Source organism: Nannobrachium achirus, assembly GCF_963921795.1.
Source record: "Nannobrachium achirus genome assembly, chromosome: 20".
NCBI classification, from domain to species: domain Eukaryota; kingdom Metazoa; phylum Chordata; class Actinopteri; order Myctophiformes; family Myctophidae; genus Nannobrachium; species Nannobrachium achirus.
Genome location: NC_137827.1, coordinates 29,141,244 through 29,166,889, shown reverse-complemented (window position 1 = coordinate 29,166,889; position 25,646 = coordinate 29,141,244). Strand labels below are relative to the sequence as shown.

The window sequence follows — 25,646 nt, the reverse complement described above, 5'->3', positions numbered from 1 at the left end:
GTTGTGGACAGGGGGTGGGGGCTCATGGCGTTTTAGCCTGGGTCAGAGTTGCACTATCCCAGGCATGCATATTTCATTAGGCTCTACACAGTCAAATCCGAGAGTCAACAAATGGAGCCAAATGGACCCTTACGGGTCCATTTGTTGACTCTCGGAGTTAAATGGACACTGAGGATTCTACAGTGTGTGTGCCTCACTGACACAAAGCAGCTTTCATTTCCCCATTAGGGCTGCAGTCGGAGGAAAGCAGAAGTCCTGCTCTATTCTCGCTTGACAAGAATCAGCGTTTATGACACCGAGTCTGTCGGCACGCTGTGCTCAAACATGCTCAGAGGGAAGGGCAGGCTGCCGTGCGTCGAAATAGAAACGCTTTCGCGAGGTTTTTTTCTGTTGAAACGTTGTCTTGTTGCTTGTATGCAACGGTACTCCAATGAGGAGAGGTGGCCAGGCAGGGATAGAGTTTAGAAACAGAACAAGATTCAATTCGTGTTCTGAGATGTTTTGCCCTCTAGCGATGTCAGTTTCAGCTTCAAGAATGGATATTCAGCCGTACCTTGAATTTCCATATTATACTCTCTTGATACCTCCTAGGCCCAAGCACTCTGCTTTTAAAATAACTTATTTTCATTTGAATTCCTTTTCAAAACAATTTCATCTTGTGGAAGGCTACGGGGGAGTGATTCACCTTTTGTTGCATATGCTGGAACAAACTGAAATGGTAACCTCCTTAGCAAGATTATGTTTTAAATTAGGGCATCGAATTGAATCACCTCTGTAATAATTAACATGCTTTTTGTGTGTCTACCAGTACCGGCACTGAAAATACCATGGATGTGTCAATAATTCTGTAGTCAGACTAAAGGCCTCACGCCTGGATGGTTCAATGATGATTTGGGACAGACAGAGAGAGGGTGCTGTTGAGATGCTGTAGCTGTATGTTACTCTGTGAGTGTGCAGTGGTGGAAAAAGTACTCACATTACGTATCAATACTGCAGTGTAGAAGTACTCTGTTACAAGTAAAAGTCCGGAATTCAAAATGCACTTGAGTAAAGGTACAAAAGTATTGGCATCAATAAGTACTTAAAGTGCCAAAAGTAAAGTAAAGTAAGTGCAGAATGTTTGAAAATAGCAGATCTACAAGCTCACAACGCGTCATGATGCGAGTGTGTGATAATTGTGTTAGGATTGAGGCGTCCTCTAATCTCCTCTTCTCCTCTGCCTCGTCCCTCACAGGTTGTCCATCATTCGGGGAAACGGATGCTCCTGAGGACGGCCTACAGGTGAGTGACAGCCTAGCGTCGTCATCTATTCACCATCAGGGACCCCCCCAGAAGCAAATATTTGAGTTGCAAATGTTTGCTTTAAAAAAGATAATATTCAAAGATTTGCCATAAACGACCTGATTTTTCAAAAATAGCAGATCTACAAGCTCGCAGCGCGGCACTCGGTGCCGCGCTGTGAGCTTGTATATCTGCTATTTTATCAATCGCTGAAGTATAAAATAATTCCAGGTCTTAATTCACCGCCGTCGGTTGCATTTCAGTTATCAGCTTCATTTTGACATCGATAGTGATGGTGTTTTGCAGCCCTTTGGTATGGATAATCCCAGATGGAACACCCCAACTGTCTCTGGTGTAACACACACTGCATGCTCTTTTAATGACTTCAACCCCTAGTCGTTTAATCTTGGCCCCTTTATTTTCTCCCTCTCCACCATGGGACCCAACGTATTTAAAGGAGTAGTTCACCCCTCAAAATGACTTTCTTTCTATTGATTACTGACGCCATGGAGACTTGAGCTCAATAATATTTCTTTTGTATTTGTCGCATTCCTAAAACAAAAATTTGATTATAGTAAATTTACCCCCATTGATTCCGGATGGGGACCCAAATGCATTCGGTTACCCATCCAGAATCAATGGGAGTAAATTTATTGTAATGAAATTATTGTCTTTGGAATGCGACAAAACACAAAAAAACATTATTGAACTCAAGTCTCCAAGTAATCAATAGAAAAAAAGTCATTTGGGGGGTGAACTACTCCTTTAAGCCAGGTTTCTATATCACAGTACCAATACGGTACCAATTCATTTGCAGTTGTTTCCTTTATGTGTGTATTTTTGAGTGTACAGAACCAAATGGACCCAGCAGTCGTTCCTTTTTGCAATCCATGGCTTGGCCCTCATAAAACATATAGCACAGTGCAGAGGGGGTGAAATGCCAGTTTTGTTGTCAACTACAATTGTTTTTGTCTAGTTTAGGGACTTGGGTTTAATGCCTTTTATTACATGTTTTTGTTTTGTAGCAGGATAGCTAGCTCTGGACCAGAGCTACATGATAGCCTGCTTCCTCAGAGCTAGTATGGATATTTGCGATTATTTGGCCGTGTTCACCCTGACGTTAAATGTCGCTATTGTAAATGATTGATTAGGGAAGTTGGAGGAGATGCCAACAATTGTCCACTGAGGAAATGTGAAAGTGTGCAACCATCTAGCAGCAGTAATAAAGTGATATAATGATTTCGGGAATCATGGTGAACTGGCATTTGGGGCATGCAAAGAATCTCACCTTGCGTCAGCAATGTCTTCTCAAAATATGTCCAAGACACATCCATGATTTCTTATCATAACAACTTGTCTTTGGAGACGCATAGCAGCCAGAGGGTATTATTTCTCATAGTTGTTTTGTGGTAGGCTTAGGCTACCTCAACAGCATGTGCAATATATGAATGCTACATGACCCAGATCATTCATAATTCTTTCAACTTCAGTGCTGTGTCTCTCAGAAGTGTCATCTATCATGTTGAATGTGAGAGTTGTGTTTAATTCAGGTGACTTTTGAATGGAAGCAGTGTGTGTGTGTGTGTGTGTGTGTGTGTGTGTGTGTGTGTGTGTGTGTGTGTGTGTGTGTGTGTGCGTGTGCGTGTGCGTGCGTGCCTTGTGTGTGTGCGTGCGTGCATGCGTGCGTGTGAGAGAGTGTGTGTGTGTGTGTGTGTGTGCCCATTATGATTGCGAACCTGCTTTCATATGCTATGCTATGTTAATAATGCGCTCTCTAATCGTGAATGGGGAAATACTTGTGCTGTCACTGGATTTAAAGGGATATTTCACATTGGAAAAAATGGTAACCCTTTACTTTCCGGTACAGTAATTACATGGTAGTTACCACGTAATTACAAGGTAATTACTTGGTAACCACCCCGTATTTACTGAGTAATAACTAGGTAATTACAAGGTAATTAGAATGTATTTTACATAGTAATTACCTGGTGTTACCTGGTAATTCCCAGATACATTCCTGAGAACTACCAGGTAATTACTAGGTAATTTAAAGCATGTACCTGGTAATTCCATAGTAACTACCTGGTAATACACTTAGCAATTACTTAGTTTATTACCCGGTAGTTCCCTGGTATTTTCTTAGATACTACAAGGTAATTATTAGGTAATTATAAGTATTTTATTATGTATTTAGCATGTAATTATACTGTAACTACCTGGTAATACACTTAGCAATTACTAGGTTTATTACCCGGTAGTTACCTGGTATTTTCTTGTATACTACAAGGTAATTATTAGGTAATTATAAGTATTTTATTATGTATTTAGCATGTAATTATAGTGTAACTACCTGTAATACACTTAGCAATTACTAGGTTTATTACCCGGTATTTTCTTGTATACTACAATGTAATTATTAGGTAATTATAAGTATTTTATTATGTATTTAGCATGTAATTATAGTGTAACTACCTGGTAATACACATAGTAATTACAAGGTATATTGCCTGGTATTTACCAGGTATTTTCTTTGATACTACCAGGAATTTATGAGTAGTTGCTTATGCAATTACTATATAATTACATGGTAACTACCATGTAATATACCTATTAATGTCTAGGTAATTCCTATGTATTTTCTTAGAAATTACTAGGTAATTACCGTTTAATTTCATGTTAACTATCATGTTATTTACCTGGTCCTTACCTTGATAGGTAACCCATTATAATCTGTGCATATACAAAGGTACTTACCTGGTATTTACCCAATAACTCCAAAAAGTATTTACAGGGAAATTACCCAGTAGTTACTGTTGGTTTGTACTGTAAAGTAAAGCGTGATCAATTCCATGACCTTACCTGGTAATTTCTCAGTATTAACCCAATAACTACAAAAGGTATTTACATGGAAATTACCCAGTAGTTACTGTTGGTTTGTACTGTAAAGTAAAGCGTGATCAATTCCATGACCTTACCTGGTAATTACTCAGTATTAACCCAATAACTACAAAAAGTATTTACAGGGAAATTACCCAGTAGTTACTATTGGTTTGTACTGTAAAGTAAAGCGTGATCAATTCCATGACCTTACCTGGTAATTACTAAGTGTTTACCCTGTAACCAGAATAATTATGTGCCTTGCATTTAGCCAGTGTAAGTGCAACTACTGAAAAATAAGTACTTTTTTTTGGGACCAAATGGCATCATGGCCATGGGTGGATAAAATAACCAGGCCTCAAAAATGACCAGTGTCGTTCATTTGTGTTCAGTGCATGCTTCTCCGGTGTCCGTGAGTCTGCTTCTCCCCTGGACAGCACACTGCATCTGAAATCCAGTTCCCACCCCAAGCACCAGCAAGCAACCCCACCATAACCAAGGCATGATACAACACAAATATAAATTCCATTACATTAACACCTCCTCAACCGCCACCAACCTTGACATAACACGCAAAAAAACAGGTGAGCTGGCAAAGAGATTTCTTTATAAAATGCTGTAATGCTTTTCAATAAACAAACAAAAAAAATCACATGTTCGACAGTGCAATACTATAAAAAAAACTATTTACAAGAAGTACACAAAATGACAGTTGATTCTTCACACATTGGTTGCCAACCCCGAGTTCCCCGAGTTTATAATGGTACCCCCCAATTGCCAACCCCGAGTTCCCCGACCAAAAAAGAAAAAAACATTTTTGGACCTCTAGAAATGTATTAGGCATGATCGCGATTTTGCATGTTTAACCCCCATACAACCCCCATACAACTCAGGTAGCAGACATCCAAGCTCACAACAGTGTAAAACATAATGGCTGCTATCTCATGAATGCCTGAACGGATTTCCAATCGGATTCTTTTGTTTGAAAGCTAGGAGCATTGTGCACACACATGGTGCATGATCTAGGCATGGGCGTGCATGATCCGTGCACTATGAATTACATGGAGTCTATGGAGACCTTGGCAACTTGGACCCTCAAGAGATTTTTTTTTAAGGCAACAACAACAAGTGTTCATATACATATGAGTCGAACCGCTGAGATAATTTTAACACAGTTCTTATATGAAATATATGAAAAGGGTCTAGGGGAATTCAGAATGGGGGAAGAAAATGACGAACCAGCTAGGATGGGTAAATTACGTCACGCTTTACTGTTCTAAGGTTTAAGGCGCTTTCCCACTGCGCCCGATAACGATAGTTTTCAATTGAAGTGGATGGCAGCGTCCACAACACAATGATATAGCCGTCATAATTGACGTGAACGCCATCGCCGACATGTCGCTATCGTTATCGGGCGCAGTTGGTAACATGCTCTGACATCCTTGAACAATCGTCCAAGAATGCCCTCCCTGTGTTCCCTCCCCAGCCAGTAATGCCACTCGATGAACCGTAGGTTCATCTTCAGTGCCTTCTCAGTGAGGTTCCCCCTGTACCTATAGATGTCTTCCTTGCAACTATTTTAGAGTATAAACTAATTTGAGTAAACTAGTCTGTATCTATTTTGTTTCTATGTTCAAATATCCTGAGTTAACTCTTTTTCCTTTTCTTTCCTTCCACAGGTAAAAACCCAAACCAAGAATGGATGATCACAGGTAGAGGTATCAAAAGTATCAAAAATCAAAATAGAACAATGAATTTCAAATACTTGGAATGTAATGAAAATAATAAAATACAAAAATAAATGTACTTCAATGCTCAATGTTCAATTCAAAATCAAATGTCCTCTTATTCAAAAATCAAATATATCTAATATGGCTCAGTCTTTTTCAGTTAGATCCAAAAAGAAAAATATGACACTTTAATACTGTCCTTTTTCAGCTCAGTGTGTCTAAATCCGAAGGCACTTTGACTCAGTGCTTAAGTTGTGCCTTAATACTGTAAGTTCAGTCCAAAAAATAAAATAAAACTGGTGTCTCAATTATCTCAGTCCAAAAAATGAAATAAAGTAATCCGTTCGAAATTGTACTCCGATACTCCTACCAGTCTGGCAGTGAGTGACTCTGTTGGTTGGTTGTGCAAAGTGGACCCTTTGCACTGCTTGTAGATCAGCTATCTAATGTCCGTGGGCCTCCTCGCTCGCCATCCTGTATCTCCAGGAAATATCATGGGGTGTTTCCCAGCAAGGGAAAAAACCTGACCTGTACAACAGGCCATAAAGAAAATAACATCACTATAAGTAACTCAAATCAAAACATCAAAGTGTTTCAGGCACTGTGTGACTGTGGGCCAATTAACACTAGCTGCTGTAGACAACTAGACCCAAATTGATGGCTGATTGCTGTCAGCTGGCTGCCCAGGTCAGTTACTCTGATTACATAAATCCGTTTTTTACCATGGATAAATCTTCACATTTAACACCAGAAACATGCACAATACCCTTGTATTCCTTAAATAATGCAAAACGTTTTCATTACAAGTGCAAAAACAATGATTTAGTGCAATTATTCCGTTTTCAACTCACCAAAACAATTGGCTGTACAAACACAAACAAACAGCTTCTTCCTGTACAAGGGCTGCTCCCAGGTTTGACCAAACGTTCCCCCAAAAGGTGGCTTGCTTGTCACACTTTTAGGCTTGTAATCAAACAGTTTCTGGTAGTTTTCTTATCATAAATCAATTCACTTTTCAGTTCAGTTCTGACGTTCACTCCTCCTTCTCTCTCTCTCCTCTCCAGGTAATGACAGGCTGCACACACACTCTGCCCTTAAAGGGGAAGTACGTCATCTGCCTCTTAAAGGCATATGTTGTGTTTTCTGTACATGTACAGTTTTAAAGTAGCTTCTTAACATAATAAAACCATTCCCATTTTAAACCAACGTATGACTTCTGTATTTATTAATCACTTGAGTGTCTTAATGAATTATTCATGCATTTAAAATGGGTATGTACAGAATATATACAGAAAATGAATAAATATGAACAGTTCATTAAAATGCATGAATAATTAATTAAGACACTCAAGTGATTAATAAATACAGAATTCATACGTTGGTTTAAAATGGGAATGGTTTTATTATGTTAAGAAGCTACTTTAAAACTGTACATGTACAGAAAACACAACATATGCCTTTAAGTGGCAGATGACATACTTCCCCTGAGTGCAGAGTGTGTGTGCAGCCTGTCATTACCTGGAGAGGAGAGAGAGAGAAGGAGGAGTGAATGTCAGAACTGAACTGAAAAGTGAATTGATTTATGATAAGAAAACTACCAGAAACTGTTTGATTACAAGCCTAAAAGTGTGACAAGCAAGCCACCTTTTGGGGGAACGTTTGGTCAAACCTGGGAGCAGCCCTTGTACAGGAAGAAGCTGTTTGTTTGTGTTTGTACAGCCAATTGTTTTGGTGAGTTGAAAACGGAATAATTGCACTAAGTCATTGTTTTTGCACTTGTAATGAAAACGTTTTGCATTATTTAAGCAATACAAGGGTATTGTGCATGTTTCTGGTGTTAAATGTGAAGATTTATCCATGGTAAAAAACGGATTTATGTAATCAGAGTAACTGAGCTGGGCAGCCAGCTGACAGCAATCAGCCATCAATTTGGGTCTAGTTGTCTACTGCAGCTAGTGTTAATTGGCCCACAGTCACACAGTGCCTGAAACACTTTGATGTTTTGATTTGAGTTACTTATAGTGATGTTATTTTCTTTATGGCCTGTTGTACAGGTCAGGTTTTTTCCCTTGCTGGGAAACACCCCATGATATTTCCTGGAGATACAGGATGGCGAGCGAGGAGGCCCACGGACATTAGATAGCTGATCTACAAGCAGTGCAAAGGGTCCACTTTGCACAACCAACCAACAGAGTCACTCACTGCCAGACTGGTAGGAGTATCGGAGTACAATTTTGAACAGATTACTTTTTTTCATTTTTTGGACTGAGATTAATTGAGACACCAGTTTTATTTTATTTTTTGGACTGAACTTACAGTATTAAGGCACAACTTAAGCACTGAGTCAAAGTGCCTTCGGATTTAGACACACTGAGCTGAAAAAGGACAGTATTAAAGTGTCATATTTTTCTTTTTGGATCTAACTGAAAAAGACTGAGCCATATTAGATATATTTGATTTTTGAATAAGAGGACATTTGATTTTGAATTGAACATTGAGCATTGAAGTACATTTATTTTTGTATTTTATTATTTTCATTACATTCCAAGTAATTGAAATTCATTGTTCTATTTTGATTTTTGATACTTACCTCTACCTGTGATCATCCATTCTTGGTTTGGGTTTTTACCTGTGGAAGGAAAGAAAAGGAAAAATAGTTAACTCAGGATATTTGAACATAGAAACAAAATAGATACAGACTAGTTTACTCAAATTAGTTTATACTCTAAAATAGTTGCAAGGAAGACATCTATAGGTACAGGGGGAACCTCACTGAGAAGGCACTGAAGATGAACCTACGGTTCATCGAGTGGCATTACTGGCTGGGGAGGGAACACAGGGAGGGCATTCTTGGACGATTGTTCAAGGATGTCAGAGCATGTTACCAAGTGTAATGGCCCTTTCCCACTGTGCCCGATAACGATAGCGACATGTCGGCGATGGCGTTCACGTCAATTATGACGGCTGTATCGTTGTGTTGTGGACGCTGCCATCCACTTCAATTGAAAACTATCGTTATCGGGCGCAGTGGGAAAGCGCCTTAAACCTTAGAACAGTAAAGCGTGACGTAATTTACCCATCCTAGCTGGTTCGTCATTTTCTTCCCCCATTCTGAATTCCCCTAGACCCTTTTCATATATTTCATATAAGAACTGTGTTAAAATTATCTCAGCGGTTCGACTCATATGTATATGAACACATTTGTTGCCTTAAAAAAAAAATCTCTTGAGGGTCCAAGTTGCCAAGGTCTCCATAGACTCCATGTAATTCATAGTGCACGGATCATGCACGCCCATGCCTAGATCATGCACCATGTGTGTGCACAATGCTCCCAGCTTTCAAACAAAAGAATCCGATTGGAAATCCGTTCAGGCATTCATGAGATAGCAGCCATTATGTTTTACACTGTTGTGAGCTTGGAGGTCTGCTACCTGAGTTGTATGGGGGTTGTATGGGGGTTAAACATGCAAAATCGCGATCATGCCTAATACATTTCTAGAGGTCCAAAAATTTTTTTTTCTTTTTTGGTCGGGGAACTCGGGGTTGGCAATTGGGGGGTACCATTATAAACTCGGGGAACTCGGGGTTGGCAACCAATGTGTGAAGAATCAACTGTCATTTTGTGTACTAGTTTTTTTTATAGTATTGCACTGTCGAACATGTGATTTTTTTTTGTTTGTTTATTGAAAAGCATTACAGCATTTTATAAAGAAATCTCTTTGCCAGCTCACCTGTTTTTTTGCGTGTTATGTCAAGGTTGGTGGTGGTTGAGGAGGTGTTAATGTAATGAATTTATATTTGTGTTGTATCATGCCTTGGTTATGGTGGGGTTGCTTGCTGGTGCTTGGGGTGGGAACTGGATTTCAGATGCAGTGTGCTGTCCAGGGGAGAAGCAGACTCACGGACACCGGAGAAGCATGCACTGAACACAAATGAACGACACTGGTCATTTTTGAGGCCTGGTTATTTTATCCACCCATGGCAATGATGCCATTTGGTCCCAAAAAAAAAGTACTTATTTTTCAGTAGTTGCACTTACACTGGCTAAATGCAAGGCACATAATTATTCTGGTTACAGGGTAAGCACTTAGTAATTACCAGGTAAGGTCATGGAATTGATCACGCTTTACTTTACAGTACAAACCAACAGTAACTACTGGGTAATTTCCATGTAAATACCTTTTGTAGTTATTGGGTTAATACTGAGTAATTACCAGGTAAGGTCATGGAATTGATCACGCTTTACTTTACAGTACAAACCAACAGTAACTACTGGGTAATTTCCCTGTAAATACTTTTTGGAGTTATTGGGTAAATACCAGGTAAGTACCTTTGTATATGCACAGATTATAATGGGTTACCTATCAAGGTAAGGACCAGGTAAATAACATGATAGTTAACATGAAATTAAACGGTAATTACCTAGTAATTTCTAAGAAAATACATAGGAATTACCTAGACATTAATAGGTATATTACATGGTAGTTACCATGTAATTATATAGTAATTGCATAAGCAACTACTCATAAATTCCTGGTAGTAGCAAAGAAAATACCTGGTAAATACCAGGCAATATACCTTGTAATTACTATGTGTATTACCAGGTAGTTACACTATAATTACATGCTAAATACATAATAAAATACTTATAATTACCTAATAATTACCTTGTAGTATACAAGAAAATACCAGGTAACTACCGGGTAATAAACCTAGTAATTGCTAAGTGTATTACCAGGTAGTTACACTATAATTACATGCTAAATACATAATAAAATACTTATAATTACCTAATAATTACCTTGTAGTATACAAGAAAATACCAGGTAACTACCGGGTAATAAACCTAGTAATTGCTAAGTGTATTACCAGGTAGTTACAGTATAATTACATGCTAAATACATAATAAAATACTTATAATTACCTAATAATTACCTTGTAGTATCTAAGAAAATACCAGGGAACTACCGGGTAATAAACTAAGTAATTGCTAAGTGTATTACCAGGTAGTTACTATGGAATTACCAGGTACATGCTTTAAATTACCTAGTAATTACCTGGTAGTTCTCAGGAATGTATCTGGGAATTACCAGGTAACACCAGGTAATTACTATGTAAAATACATTCTAATTACCTTGTAATTACCTAGTTATTACTCAGTAAATACGGGGTGGTTACCAAGTAATTACCTTGTAATTACGTGGTAACTACCATGTAATTACTGTACCGGAAAGTAAAGGGTTACCGAAAAAAAATATATATATATATATATATATATATTTATATATTTATTCCACTCAGGCTTTTGGGACCACCCTGGTTGATTCAGTTTAGATATTTGATTTTTTTTTTTCTTGTCATTTTCACAAAATGTTCGTCTATTTTCACAGAATGTTCACCCATTGTGACATGCCCCGACTGGGGACGTCATGGTTCAAGTTGTGAACTGGAGGCAAGCCAGTGCTTGAACCAGAAGTGTACGTCTCAGAGCTTTGCCCCCAGCCAGGCCCCAGCAACCGGCCTTTTGTCTTCCAATGGTTGTTCTTGGGATTTACAGGTGTTTAACCAGGGCCAGCTACAACCTGATGTGAGGCTGGGTGTTGGCCAACCAGTGTGCTCTCGCAGGCTTAGCTGTCCATATCAATCTATCCAGCCAGCTGTCACTCTGTCACAACTGAAGTCCAAACAATAACTGGTGCCTCGGGTGCCATATTTTGTTCCTTGAATCAGTTTCTGTTCCAAGGTAGTGTGGCGTGGCGTTGGCGCGGCGCAGTGTGGTGGATCTCGTGTTTAGGGATGGGACGATACGTGATATTATCGTTTATCGTGATAAAAGACACTCACGATAATCGTATTGTGGAGATTTAATTTATCGTGATATCGTCCTCCGTCATGCACTGTGATCAATTCACCTTTTATTTGCCGAGCTGCATATCCGGTACCACTTAAAGTTTTAAACCCTCTATAATTGGTGAAAGGTACTTACAATATACGTACTTGATACAGCCTTTTTTTCACTTTCTATCAAATGTCTTTGCCAAAACATGGCCGATCTACAAGCTCACAACGCGACGCGTTGTGAGCTTGTAGATCTGCTCTTTTTTTGGGCAAATGTTCCGCCCCAGGATAAAGGATTTTGATTATCGCGATAATATCATAAATCGCGATTTCTTTTGTCACAATCATCGTGATATGACATTTTCATATCGTCCCATCCCTACTCGTGTTATTCAAACCTGCCTTGTTGAGAGTCTGAGGTGTGCTAGGTCGGTCAGCTGATGAAGGAAGTGTACGTCTTTGTTCCCTTTGTTGAAGCAACGCGCCGTGGCCTCTGGTGCTGTGTTAACCGTCGAGGTGTGTGGATAAGAATGCAGTGCAAGAGAAAGGCATGCAGGAGGCATATAACTCAGTCATACACACCCATGTTCATTTGTTTTAGATATGAGGCCCGTTACAGGAATGCCACTCACCTGCTCCACATTTGATTGTGAAATAGGTGAAAAGACAGATTTGAAAAGGACAAAGCTCTTGTAACACAGGCTTATGTTGCAAATGTCCTACATGCTCAAGCAGAGCATTCTTATTGCGGACAGCACACTATAATGGCCTATCCCATAAGGCAGTGGTTCTCAACCTTTTCAGAGCGCGACCCCCAAAATAACCATATTTTAACTGGGGACCCCCCCCCCCCCACCCTGACGAGCACTAAGAGTTGAGGCATTACATTTTGTATAACACGGTTCTATTGTGAAAATAGCCGATCTACATGCTCACAACGCCTCGCAACGTCTGCCTCTAAAATTTGACACTTTGGCAGATATTTAATTTGTCGTTTTAGAGATATTAAAAAGTCCTTCAATTGTCACTTTAGAAATGTGCAGATACCCTCTATCGTCTATACACTTCAACTTTATGTTGGTTTGTTTACTGTTGAGTGAGAAAACCGTCTTGCACATTTGGTTAAACATCTGGGGACCCCCCAAAATAATTTGGGGACCCCCTTGGGGGTCCCGACCCACAGGTTGAGAGGCACTGCCATTAAGGGACGTTCAGGTGTGAGCTTAAGGTGAGGACCAGGACTGGTCTTTACCTTTGACCCAGAGCAGTGTAAGCAGAGTGGCGACACGCTTTGATCTCGCCGCAGACCGGAAGTGGCTTCGCATGGAGCCTGTTCTCATTCTTAGCGAGCCTCTGCTCCTCTTCAGCCCCGTCTGCCCCCATTCTAGCCGAGGCATTTTCACTCGCTGGTAAGTAGACTAAATCACGTCTTTTTACCCCTTTTAACTCATTCACGGGCCTCTCCAAGGTAGACAACAATATTAAAAGGGGTAAAAAGACGTGATTTAGTCTACTTACCAGCGAGTGAAAATGCCTCGGTTATAATGGGGGCGGACGGGGCTGAAGAGCAGCAATGGCTCGCTAAGAATGAGAACAGGCTCCAGTAAGCTAGGCTAAGCTAGCTTTCCACTATGCTTTCCACGCTTACAATGGGAGTCGATGTAAGTGTCATAACTCTCTCTTTCCAGGGGTCTGCTTTGACCCCTCTGTGTACCTCAGTCACTGTGTGGACTCAGAGGTCAAAGGGCAGGGAGGAAGGGCGCTGTGTTCCTGTACCTTTCGTTAAGTTTCTCTTTAACCACTTCCTATCGAAAGGATTGTGACGCGTTTCTCCTAGTTTAGCTATTTCTGAAAATCCTGGGAAAGGTTTTGAATGTTCCTGAACATTTTTTGGACAATTAAAAAAAAAATAATAATAATCCAAAATATAGATGCCAGGATTAAAGTGGTTAAGGAGCCTGAACATACAGGAAATCCAATGGCACCACTGTTGCTAGGCAGCAGGGGGGGGGGGGCTTCTATGTAGAGGGGAGGGCATGGATGGATGGGGGGGTGGGGGGGGGGGGGGGTGTTCAGGAGGTTCAGTGAGTGAGCCACCGAGGGTGTCGCCATGGTGATTTGGCATCCGAATGTTGCGGTCGGAGACCTGGGCTACAGAGAAAGAGAGAAGTGAACGGGTAAGTCATTTTCTCGCGCAGAGCGCAGGCAGGGAACTTGCACATGGCTCGTCTTAAATGCCACCACACAACGCGTGTGACATTATCTGCGTTACTTCATGCTACTCTGCAAACAGGGGTGTCGCACCAAATTCTGGGCCCTGGGTACAAGGATTCACTGCGGGCCCCCCGTGAATGTTCTTCATAGGGGGAGGGCGTTTAACCCTTATAGACTGGGAACAAATTATTACGCATTCTTTTGTGCTTTTACTAGGCTATTGAAAAATAGCAGATATACAAGCTCTCAGTGCGGCACCGAGAGCCACGCTGCGAGCTTGTAGATCTGCTATTTTTGAAAAATCATGATAAAGTCTTTGAATGTTTCAAATCCTTCTAAGTTTTTTTTTTTTTTAAAACCTGTTTCCCATCTCAAAATATTTAGTTCCAGGGACCCCCCAGAAGCAAAATTTGAGTTACAAATGTCCGCTTAAAAAATACATATATTCCAATATTTGCACACATTTTCGTGACTTTTCAAAAATAGCAGATCTATACAAGCTTGCAGCACGGCACTTGGTGCCACACTGCAAGCTTGTATATCTGCTAATTTTCAATAGCTAAAGTATAAAATAATTCCGGGTCCCTCCACATTGCCCTAGTAACTCCCCCCCCCCCCCCCCCCCCCCCTTGTGACACCCCTGTCTGCAACCATCCAACGGATGCCCTCGGTTGGTACCGATGTCATCACACGACATTGAAAAGTCACCGACGTTCTCGTGTTCAAGTCTTATTTCATTGATATCGATGGCATCTCAGGAGGCAGCGCTCTGCCGTAGGCGGCTTTGACCTTGTCTAGCAGACAGTGTCACATCAACATGGGAGGTTGCCATTAAGCCCTGTTTAGTTCCCTGATTAGACTGGGACATCTTAGATCTCGTGGTCTGCAGATCCCCGGGGATCTGTGATGGCCTTGTTGTATTGTGCAGCATAATTATTTACTATGTGCGTGCGTGCGTGTGTTTTCCCCTCCGTCCGTCCGTCCGTGCGTGCGTCCGTCCGTCCGTGCGTTCGTCCGTGCGTCCGTCCGTCCGTTTGTCCGTTACCAGCTAATCTCCGGCGCCGTTGGCCCGGTCGCTGCCAAACTGTGCACACACACTCCCTCGACACCAATTCAGAACCTCTGCCCCAAATATTTCACATGGGCCTGTTCTAGCGCCACCAGGAGGCCGACTTTTGCAAAACTAACTTTTGCCAGTACTCCTACAGATTTTGTCCAAAAATCACGTAAATCAGTAGACAGTATCTCTACAGTCATGTGATCGACATGGAAGTGTCAGATTTTCCATATTCCATCCTGATTGGCTAAAACTGGCTTTCAAAGTTTGCAGGATTGGTCAGTTTTGAATAAAATGCCTGAAATCCTGAACGCAGTGTGCGATTTTGGTGAAATTGTGCATGCACATTCCCAATAGGCAGAGGAATAAATGCCACTTAAGAAAAATCAAATCAGCCTCATGGTGGCGCTATAACAGGCCGATTCATGTTTTCACCTATAACTCCACCGATTAGTGTCAAACTTTGTATGCGCACTCCTTAGAGGCCAAGGTAAAACCTTTTCCCTGCATTTTTTACACCAGCCTTTTATAGCGCCATCAGGAGGCCGACTTATGTAAAACACATTACATGCCTGACCTGGTTGTATTGTGCAGCATAATTATTTACTATGTGCGTGCGTGCGTGTGTGTGTGTGTGTGTGTGCATTTTAGTTAATTAAACAAGGCTTTATAAAAAATAATAATAATTACAAAGTGAAAAAACAGTATAAAACTAAATAAAACGTAACTAAAATCCTAGGGAAAATGTGCTTAGTTTTAGTCTACAAGCTCACAATGCATTGCATCACAAGCTTGTAGTACACATTACAATAAAAAACTAAAACTCACTCTGATACTCAACTCTCAACTGATAACTACTAAACGAAAACTAAGCCTTAAAAAACTATAGCAAAGCCGATTTTGAAAGCTAATCTGAAATTGCAAAAAAAACTTCAAAACCAAATAAAAATCTAAAACACAACACATATGCAAAACACAACAACCTGGTGTGTGTGTGTGTGCATGTGTGTGTGCTAGCGCATGTGTGTGTGTGTGTGTGTGTGTGTGTGTGTGTGTGTGTGTGTGTGTGTGTGTGTGTGTGTGTGTGTGTGTGTGTGTGTGTGTGTGTGTGTGTGTGTGTGTGTGTGTGTGTATAGGTCCATCTTATCAACCCACATCCTGCCACGCAAGGCTCAGCGCCCACTTGCTTAGTTGTCCTCCACCAGTAGACCACATTTCTTCCTCTCACTCCAACACCTCTCTCTCTCTCACACACACACACACACACACACACACACACACACACACACACACACACACACACACACACACACACAGAAAAACAAGTGGTTGCACAACACCAAGCCACATACACGACTCCGTGCTGATGACCCTGTGCCAGAAAAGATGTTTCACAGCCACAGTCCTCCTCTCAGTACAAAGCCAAACACATTTCAGAAACACCACAAGAAAAACGTCCCCATCCAATTTAGCATCGGTAGGAAGTGTTCTATTATCGGTTTAGTACACAGAGGTCGGTTGCCAGTTGACATTTACAGCCTGGCTAAAAGGCATACTGTAGGCCCCTTAACATCATACTGGTTTGGTGCAACTTGACAGACCTCCATAAAGTACCTTGGAGCCAGGAAGGGTGGTTGAAGGCATATTTACTGGGTTGGGGAGTAGCCTGGATCTTGGCTCTACTTCCTAGTCTTGAGTTAACAAGGCCCGGAGATAAACACTACTTATGATTAGCTACATTAAGCCAAGGCCTATTTGTAGCGTGGAGGAAAAACATCATATTCATGGTTCACATAAACCCCGGTTTCAAGTTTTTTAAACGGCAGCCTTGAGCATACCTCCCATAAGACGCTCTCTCTCTCTCGCTCTCTCTCTCTCTCTCTCATTCTTGACACACAAATGCACGCGCCTACTGTACGTGTGCTCAATGGGTTTTCAGTGTGCGGTGCCTCTACCCCCAGCTTCCCCTGTCCTGAGCCCCTGCGCCTGTGAGGGCGGAAGCGTGTGGAACCCTGATGTTGGTCCTGAGCCAGGTTGCCCCTGGCTGCCTCCCACCCCTCCCCACCTCCTCCTCCTCCTCCCCCTCCCTCACCCGGCCACATCTCTGGGGTCAGATCAGATCCAGATTGGCCCCCACGCATGCCTTTGAATGGTGGGGCTTAGGAAAGCGCTTTAAAAGGAAGCCCAAGTCTGTTTCCCATTTCACCTCCCCCCATCTCTCTCTCTCTCTCTCTCTCTCTCTCTCTCCCTCTCTCACACACACACACACACACACTCGCTTGCACACACGCACGCACACGCACACACACACACACACACACACACACACACACACACACACACACACACACACACACACACACACACAGCTGTCATCTGGCTTTTTAAGTTCTGGGCTGCATTTCTCCAGCTGGAGCTGGTTTATGACATTCCCTCTGCAGACTCTTTGGCCGCTCTCTCTCTCTCTCTCTCTCTCTCTCTCTCTCTCTCTCTCTCTCTCGCTCCTCTCTCTCTCTCTCTCTCTCTCTCTCTCTCTAGCTTTGTCTCTTGCTCTCTTTCTCACATGCGCACGCACGCACACACACACACACACACACACACACACACACACACACACACACACACACACACACACACACACACACACACACACACACACACACACACACACACACACACACACACACACACACACACTAATTCTTTCCTGTTCTGTTCTTTTTCTCCTTTTCCCCTGACTGTCTCCCGCTGCTCACATTCCCCTTTAGATGCTGGATGCATGTCACACACATTTGGTATGTGAGTAAGCAGAGTCACGCACACACGCCGGCACACACACACGCACGTACGATGAGCACACATGCACTCACACTCACTCTCTCAAACACACACTCGCGCGTGTGTTAACTAGTGGGGTGAATGAGTGACGGAGAAGAGAGAGAGAGAGAGAGAGAGAGAGAGAGAGAGAGAGAGAGAGAGAGAGAGAGAGAGGGGAAAAAAGAAAGAAGAGAAAGAGAGAGAGAGAGAGAGAGGGGGGAGTCAAAGGAAGCATCTCTTAGCAACCACAGGACAGTAATTACTGTAGCAGCAGCTGGGAGTCAACCAGATTTCCGCTGTGCGTTAAAACACTGGCGTGGGCTACTTTACACACGGCACTGACTAACCAGAGCCAGCAGCCTCCTCCACACACGCACGTGCGCGCGCGCACACACACACACACACACACACACACACACACACACACACACACACACACACACACACACACACACACACACACACAGAAAGAGAAGGACTGTTAACTCTGATAGCGTACAAATGTAACCAAATGGGTCCGTAAGGTCCACTCTCAGAGTTAAGTTAGCCCTGAAGATTTTACTTTGTGCATTGGTGAGGTGTCTGTGTGTCTGTGTGCGTGTGCGTCCGTGCGTGTGTGTGTGTGTGTGTGTGCGTGCGTGCGTGCGTGTGTGCATGCGTGTTTGTTTGTGTGTGTGTGTGTGTGTGTGTGTGCATCTTGGAGTGAGGCAGGCATAGAGGTTTTTTCGTTTGAGAATAGCTTTGTCTTATAAACTGTCATACATTTCAAAGAGAGAGCGAGAAAGGAAAAGAACGTATTTTCTATCCAATCTATTATGCTATTAGATGTGAATTAACTTTGTCAGTGGGCCCTTGAACCCTGCTTGGTCTCATGCAATTAAACTGTCTTGCGATTGTGCGTGAACAAGCTGTCAGCTGTGCAGATGGACGCGCCACACTCATGTGAGAGTGCTGGAATGTGCTGCGCAGTGCGCACTGAGGACGTCTGAGCAGGAAGGCCATAGGGCCAAAGTGTGCATATTTTCTCTACATTGTGGGGGGGAAAAAAGTTAAAAAAAAAATGAAAATAAAATAAAGTAAAAATAGAATGATCTTGAAATTGAGTAAGCCTGAGTGACATTGTTGTTTGGACTCAGTGGTGAAAAAAGTACTCAAATGTTTTACTTGAGTAAAAGTATCAATACTGCAATGTAGAAATACTCTGTTACAAGTAAAAGTCCAGAATTCAGAATGTACTTGATTAAAAGTATGAAAGTATTGGCATCAAAATGCTAAGTACAAAATGTTTCAAGGTATAAAATAGGGCTAGTGTGTTTTATGTATGTTTTATAATATTATAATTTATATCTGCAAAGTAACTAGTAACTAATGTTTTCAAATAAATGTAGTGGAGTAAAAGTACAATATTTGGATCCCAGATGTAGTGGAGTAGAAGTAAAAGTATTGGAAATTGGAAACACTCAAGTAAAGTACAAACGACTCAAAATTGTACTTAAAGGAGTAGTTCACCCCCAAAATGACTTTTTTTCTATTGATTACTCATGCCATGGAGAGTAGAGTTCAATAATATTTTTAGGTTTTTGTCACATTCCTAAGACAAAAATGTGATAACAATAAATTTACACCCATTCATTCCGGATGGTGACCCGTCTCGAAACGGGTCACCATCCGGAATGAATGGGGGTAAATTTACTCAAATCAAATTTTTGTCTTAGGAATGTGACAAAAAACAAAAAATATTATTGAACTCTACTCCATGGCATGAGTAATCAATAGGAAAAAAAATCATTTTGGGGGTGAACTACTCCTTTAAGTACAGTACTTAAGTAAATGTACTTATTTACTTTACACCACTGACTGTTGTCATTGCTAAAACTGTGCTGCTGGACACGGGATGTCTCCATAAAGCTTGGTTTGTACTTTTGACGATTAGTTCGCCGAAATAGCCGATCTACAACGTGTGGATCTGCTATTTTCAGGACCGTAAAAGACTGACCAACTACCCTCTGCCTCATTGTCCTCTCTCTCTCTTCCGCCTCTCACTACCTCGGCACACATGATCAACATATCGTCGTTGTCGGGTGAAAACCCTGTATGTCCAAACCGTTTGTTTTGCATTCATCATTTTAAAAATGTTCAAACTAGTGAAAACAGCCGATCTACAAGCACGCAACGCCTCGCGGTGCGAGGCGTTGTGTGCTTGTAGATCAGCTGTTTTCACTACTTTTGTGTGACGGCCTTGTCTGATGAAGCAGAGCTTTTACTTCGTGGAAAAACATACAAATTTGAAACTTGGAGATACGAGGTTTCTGCCCGACAGTGACGATATGCACACGTGATCTGACATCTTATGTTGCCTCTTGCCTGTATCAAAGTGCTGTTGTTTCACTTCTAAATGCTGTTGAACAGATACTAAATTCACACATGTTGTAGTGGACATTAGCCTGGTTTATTATCAATTGTCTTGCCTACATTTAATATTGACGGAGACAAAAACATAAGAAAATAACAGCATCCAGCAAGTGTTATTTATAGGCATCTCATCTGGGTTGATGACAACAACAATCTTCCCTGTTGTTACGGTGAGGTTAGGCGTAAAGCAGAGGGAATGCTCCCTTGCTATTGAAAGGCCCAGATTCCAGCATTTTTTTCCCTCTTGTGCGCATGGCTCTGGGTTACAAGTGCCTCTGTGTTTATCAGGCTCTCCATGTCTGTAGGTTTTGCACCAATAAAAATGCTTGTGGGAACGCATGCGAGGCTGATAGGAACTCAGAGTTCTCAACAGAAGGGCCTTGAGTCATCCCCATTCCCCACACAGCCATGAGGTGGCTATTATACGTAGGTGCAGGGCCCCCCCTGGTGGTGAGATGTGGGACATAGCCTACTCGCCCTGAGTCAGAATTGCAGTGTGGTAATTGATGACATGAGTAGTATAGACAGTCTGAAATTGAACAGAATCTTGGTTTGCCTGTACTCATGTCACCATCAAATTAAGACTTTTTAATGCATTTGTGTACGGTCATTGTGCTTTCTTTTACTGTTAAACCTTACATTTAACAATTGTAATGTCTCTCATTTACTGTATAGTAGGGGTGTAACGATATAGTAACTGAATTGAAAAATCAATTTTTATTTGCAACGATCTACTGTCGATATGCAAACAGCAAAATATCATACCACTTGGCTTTGTATCGAATCGTTTTACAATGCAAATAATCGATTGTATGGATACTAAGTACTTGTGCCTTGTATTTAGCAATTTTATGAAGAAAAATTGAAAAGAGGGGTCTAATTACTTTTCTATGCCATATACTGTAGCTACTCTTGGTCTCTCGAAAAATGTGTGTGATTTCTGTGCCCATACGTGTTGAAATATAAATAGTTACTATACAGATTTTAAATCATGGAATCGTATCGTATCGCCATGAATGAACCAATATAGTCCATGTATCGTATCGTCAACCATGTATCGTGATGCGTATCGTATCATTATGAAATGTATTGTTACACCCCTGGTACATCGCTATGCTTTCATACAGTACTTTTTTCCTTCATATACGTTTCTGCAGAGTACTTGGCATAGTGTTTTTAACCCGAGAACAATTGTGTCTGCGTTTCTCCAGGTATGTGAGGAGCCTCCCTCCATCTGCACCCCCATGAAGGAGCCCTTCTCCCCCTTGAGCAATGTGGTCTCCACTGAGCCGTTCCGTGGCTGCTACGTCCGCGCCCAGCCGTTTGACGAGTTTCCCTCCAGTAACCGCCGTTATCTGCCGCCACAGGTCAGCGCTTCCCTCCCTGATACAACTGACCCTATCTATGTGAGATGGATTTATATAACAGCTACATTTGAGAATGTGATATGAATTGGGGAGGACCTGACCATAGCTAAATGGTTCCTGTCATAAGATTTCTTATATATCGTCGTTGCCGGGTGGAAACCTTGTATGTCCAAAACCGTTCGTTTTGTATTTATCGTTTTAAAAATTATCTAAACTAGTGGAAATAGCCGATCTACAAGCACACAACACCTCACACTGCGAGGCGTCATATGCTTGTAGATCAGCTATAGTTTTGTGCAATAGTCTTGTGTGATGAAGCAGGGCTTTACTTTACGGAAAAACGTACAAATTTGAAACTCGGAGATACGAGATTTCTGCCTGACAGTGACGATATGGTGGTAGGAATTGACAAAAAGAATTGTCAGATTAAATCCTATAAGGTGATCCTGACTAATTAAATGTTTTTTTCTCTTAACATCAATAGCCCCTTTCTTGTGGTACTAAAATGTACCTCAAAACCATCTACTACTACACAGCAACTAGTACTGTGTTAATAGAGACTTGGGGAGGACGGCAGTTCATAGTGTTTGGAACCAAAGTGATATTCCAAGGTCTATGCTGTTGACAGAAAAATAATTAGTGTACAGCAAGAGCAGATTGTGCACAGCCTTTTTTTTCGTTTTCTACACACCATGTTTCATGATGTCTCTTTAAAACAAGGCTGTTGTAGTAATTGGACTCTATTATTATTCATATCCTCGCAGGTGTCCTTCAAATCGAGTCGTCACGTCAGCTTCCACATGGACGAGGAGGAGATCGTTCGGATTAACCCGCGCAAGGACGTGCTGATCCGCGGCTACGAGGACTACCGTCACCCCGTCATGTGGAAGCAGGAGAACGAGCGCGAGGACCCCGACTTCCCCACTGCCTTCCACAAACTGGACAGTAAGAAGTGCGAGTACCTCTTCCCCGAAGGCCCCGGCGGGGAGCCCCACTCTGGCCCGGGCATGGGCCTCGGGACGGGCATGGGCCTGGGCCTGGGCAAGGACACGTCCATCAAGACCCAGCCCTCGCCCCTGCTCAAGTCCAAGAAGGGCCGGCGGCGGAGGGAAGACGGAGAGCGCTCGCGCTGCATCTACTGCACGGAGATGTTCAACCACGAGGACAACCGGCGGGGGCAGTGCCAGGACGCCCCCGACCCCATCAAGCAGTGCATCTACAAAGTCAGCTGCATGCTGTGCGCCGAGAGCATGCTCTATCACTGCATGTCCGACTCTGAGGGCGACTTCTCGGACCCGTGCTCGTGCGACACGTCCGACGAGCAGTTCTGCCTGCGCTGGCTGGCCCTGGTGGCGCTGTCGTTCATCGCGCCGTGCATGTGCTGCTACCTGCCGCTGCGAGCCTGCCACCACTGTGGCGAGGCCTGCCGCTGTTGCGGGGGCAAGCACAAGGCAGCGGGGTGACCCGTCGGACCCGAGACACTGGGACACCCACAAAGCTAGCTAACACACAGGAAGTGGATAAAAGCGGAAATAATAAGCCGACATCCTTGTTTTCATTCCCCCTCTCAGACGGGGGTGACACGTTGTTGATCCCCAGCTCTGAGGGCTTTTGGAGATTTCAGTTTGCGTTTGTCGCCGACAAGCAGCAGCGGAGGACAAAACCAATATGCTTTGCGGGAGCTCTGAGCATCAAGCTAAGTTCAGGAGCTTAACCTGAGGAGGAGGTGTTGAGATTAACAGACTTGGAGATATTACTAAAACACACCTATACTGTACACATACACACACACACACACACACACACACACACACACACACACACACACACACACACACACACACACACACACACACACACACACACCCACACACACACACCTCTAACATTCACACTCAAAACCAGGCCACAAATGTCAGGACTCTGCTACAAGTAACGTGTAACTTTATGAAGGAAATTTGTCTTTTGTACAGAGAGCGAAACCTAAATGACAAAAAAAGAAAACAAAATTATTATGCGTAAAGAAAAAATACTTGCTGTTTGAGTATGCTAAAAGGGATATGTTCTTGCTTTTCTTTTTTTTTCTTTTTTTAATTTGCAGTCGGGTAACAGTGGCCTTTCCTTCACGGCTCAAGATTTGCTGACAATGTAATTATTAGACGGAGAAAGTGCACTAGAAATTGTACCCCAACCCTCCCTCTTAAAAAGGTAACCCTCTCAAAATCTAGTGGTACATATACCATATTTAGTGTAATTTAACATTTGAGAGATGTTGCTGTGGTGGATGTATAGTGTTTCCTTGCTTTCTTTTACATCGAATGTTAACACAAAGAGAACGTCACAGCTTGGTTTTTTTTGTTTGTTTTTTAAGGTACAGTACGCTGAAGGTACGGCATAGCTCTTGACATTCACTTAGATAGAATGACTTCCTTGTCCTTCTGAGGTGATTTGGACCATGTGATTGCATTCCAACAGAAAGGGATTGATTTCCATGACTAGAAGGGAAAATGGTAACGATCTACCATCCTCAATCCCCTGCCCCACACAGCCCAAAAATAGCATAGTGTTTCCACATCAACAACTAGTTTTAGAAACCTCATAATTGAGACCAATACTCCACAATATCATTTACTTTAGCAGATTTCAGTTTTTGGCCCAGTTTGTTAGCTTAATAGTGAACCTGGTGTTTTTGTTCCATTGTTGTGATTTTTATTTTTTATTTTTGTTATGAACCTGAAGCTGAAATTTTGCTCAACCAGCAAGTTTTGTTTTTGGTGATTAATGGGTTTTGAGTGCTCCTTGGTTGAAATGATGAGGCACTTAAATTAGACGACTCTTTGAAGCAAATCCCAAGATTTTAGGATTAGACTGTACATACAATTGACCACTTGAACTCCTAATTTGGCATGAAATGAACCCACCTTGAAAGCACTGGTCTACAAGCTTTGGTTACAGCACCCTCTCCAAATTTACAAAAAGTACTGTATGTGTGTCCCTTGTAAAGCTTTGTTCTTGATTATGTAATGTAGTATTGCTTGTAATGCTATCATAGAGTCTATTCCTGACAGCTGGCCCACAGGAACTCCTGGCATGTGTCACGTGACCATTAACCAAGTCCTGAATGAATGGGTGTATAGTTTTCAACGTTGAATACTTTTTGCTATTGAAAAAGCATACAGCTATTGTGTGCGTGCATAGGTCTTCGTATGCACTGGCGAGTGATGTCAAATAATGTTACCATGTGATGTGGTTTGACTCCTAACAAATAACAATGTGCTCCGTTTTCCCAAAAAGCATCTTAACATTACTGTTATCCCATTGGCTCAAAGTCAAATGAAGAGATGACTTTAATATTAAGACCCTTTTCTGGGACTCCAGGCCCCCCGTTAGAGTGATAGGTAGAGTGAACTGTTAAATCCCAGTTCCTATCCACAGGAACACAGCCAATCTAACACTGCAGATACAGATAAGCCTTGGTTGAACAGCTGTCGTTGACTTGAAAGGATCTCAATATTATTAAAATATTAATTTTGATTAACCCCTTACTGTTAATTTGGGAAATCTGGCTACGATAACACGGAAATGTGTTTAAGCTTAAAAAGACAAGGCATTGGTGTCTTTTACATGTTTGACATTGAACTTAGCACTGCTAGCATATACTGCTTAATTTATATTCCGCCGCACAACAGAGTCGCGCACCGTAAATAGCCAACCTACGAAATCACGGTGTGTTGCCATTTCCGCAGTGCGACTCCATGGTACGGCATAAGTAGGGATGGGACGATATGAACGTTTCATATCACGATTATTGTGACACAAGAAATTTACGTATTTACGTATTATCACGATAATCAAAATTCATTATCCTGGGGCGGAACATTTGCCAAAAAATAGCCGATCTACAAGCTCACAACGCGACGCGTTGTGAGCTTGTAGATCGGCTATTTTTTGGCAAAGACATTTGATAGAGAGTGGGAAAAAAAAGACTGTATCAAGTACGTATTATTATAAATACCTTTTACCAATTATAGAGGGTTTAAGTGGTACTGGATG

At 42.0% G+C, this 25,646-nt stretch overlaps 1 protein-coding gene across 1 annotated transcript in view; it reads left to right on the top strand.

Annotated features, from left to right (window-relative positions):
- Positions 1-25,371, top strand: part of spred1 (sprouty related EVH1 domain containing 1) — a 77,174-nt gene extending 51,803 nt beyond the window's left edge. The window contains exons 4-6 of the mRNA XM_080750065.1: positions 1,235-1,281; positions 21,438-21,593; positions 22,358-25,371. Coding sequence (XP_080606191.1) covers positions 1,235-1,281; positions 21,438-21,593; positions 22,358-23,056 — 902 coding nt within the window. The 3' untranslated portion in view covers positions 23,057-25,371. The remainder of the gene's footprint in view (positions 1-1,234; positions 1,282-21,437; positions 21,594-22,357) is intronic.
- Positions 25,372-25,646: the final 275 nt, after the last annotated feature.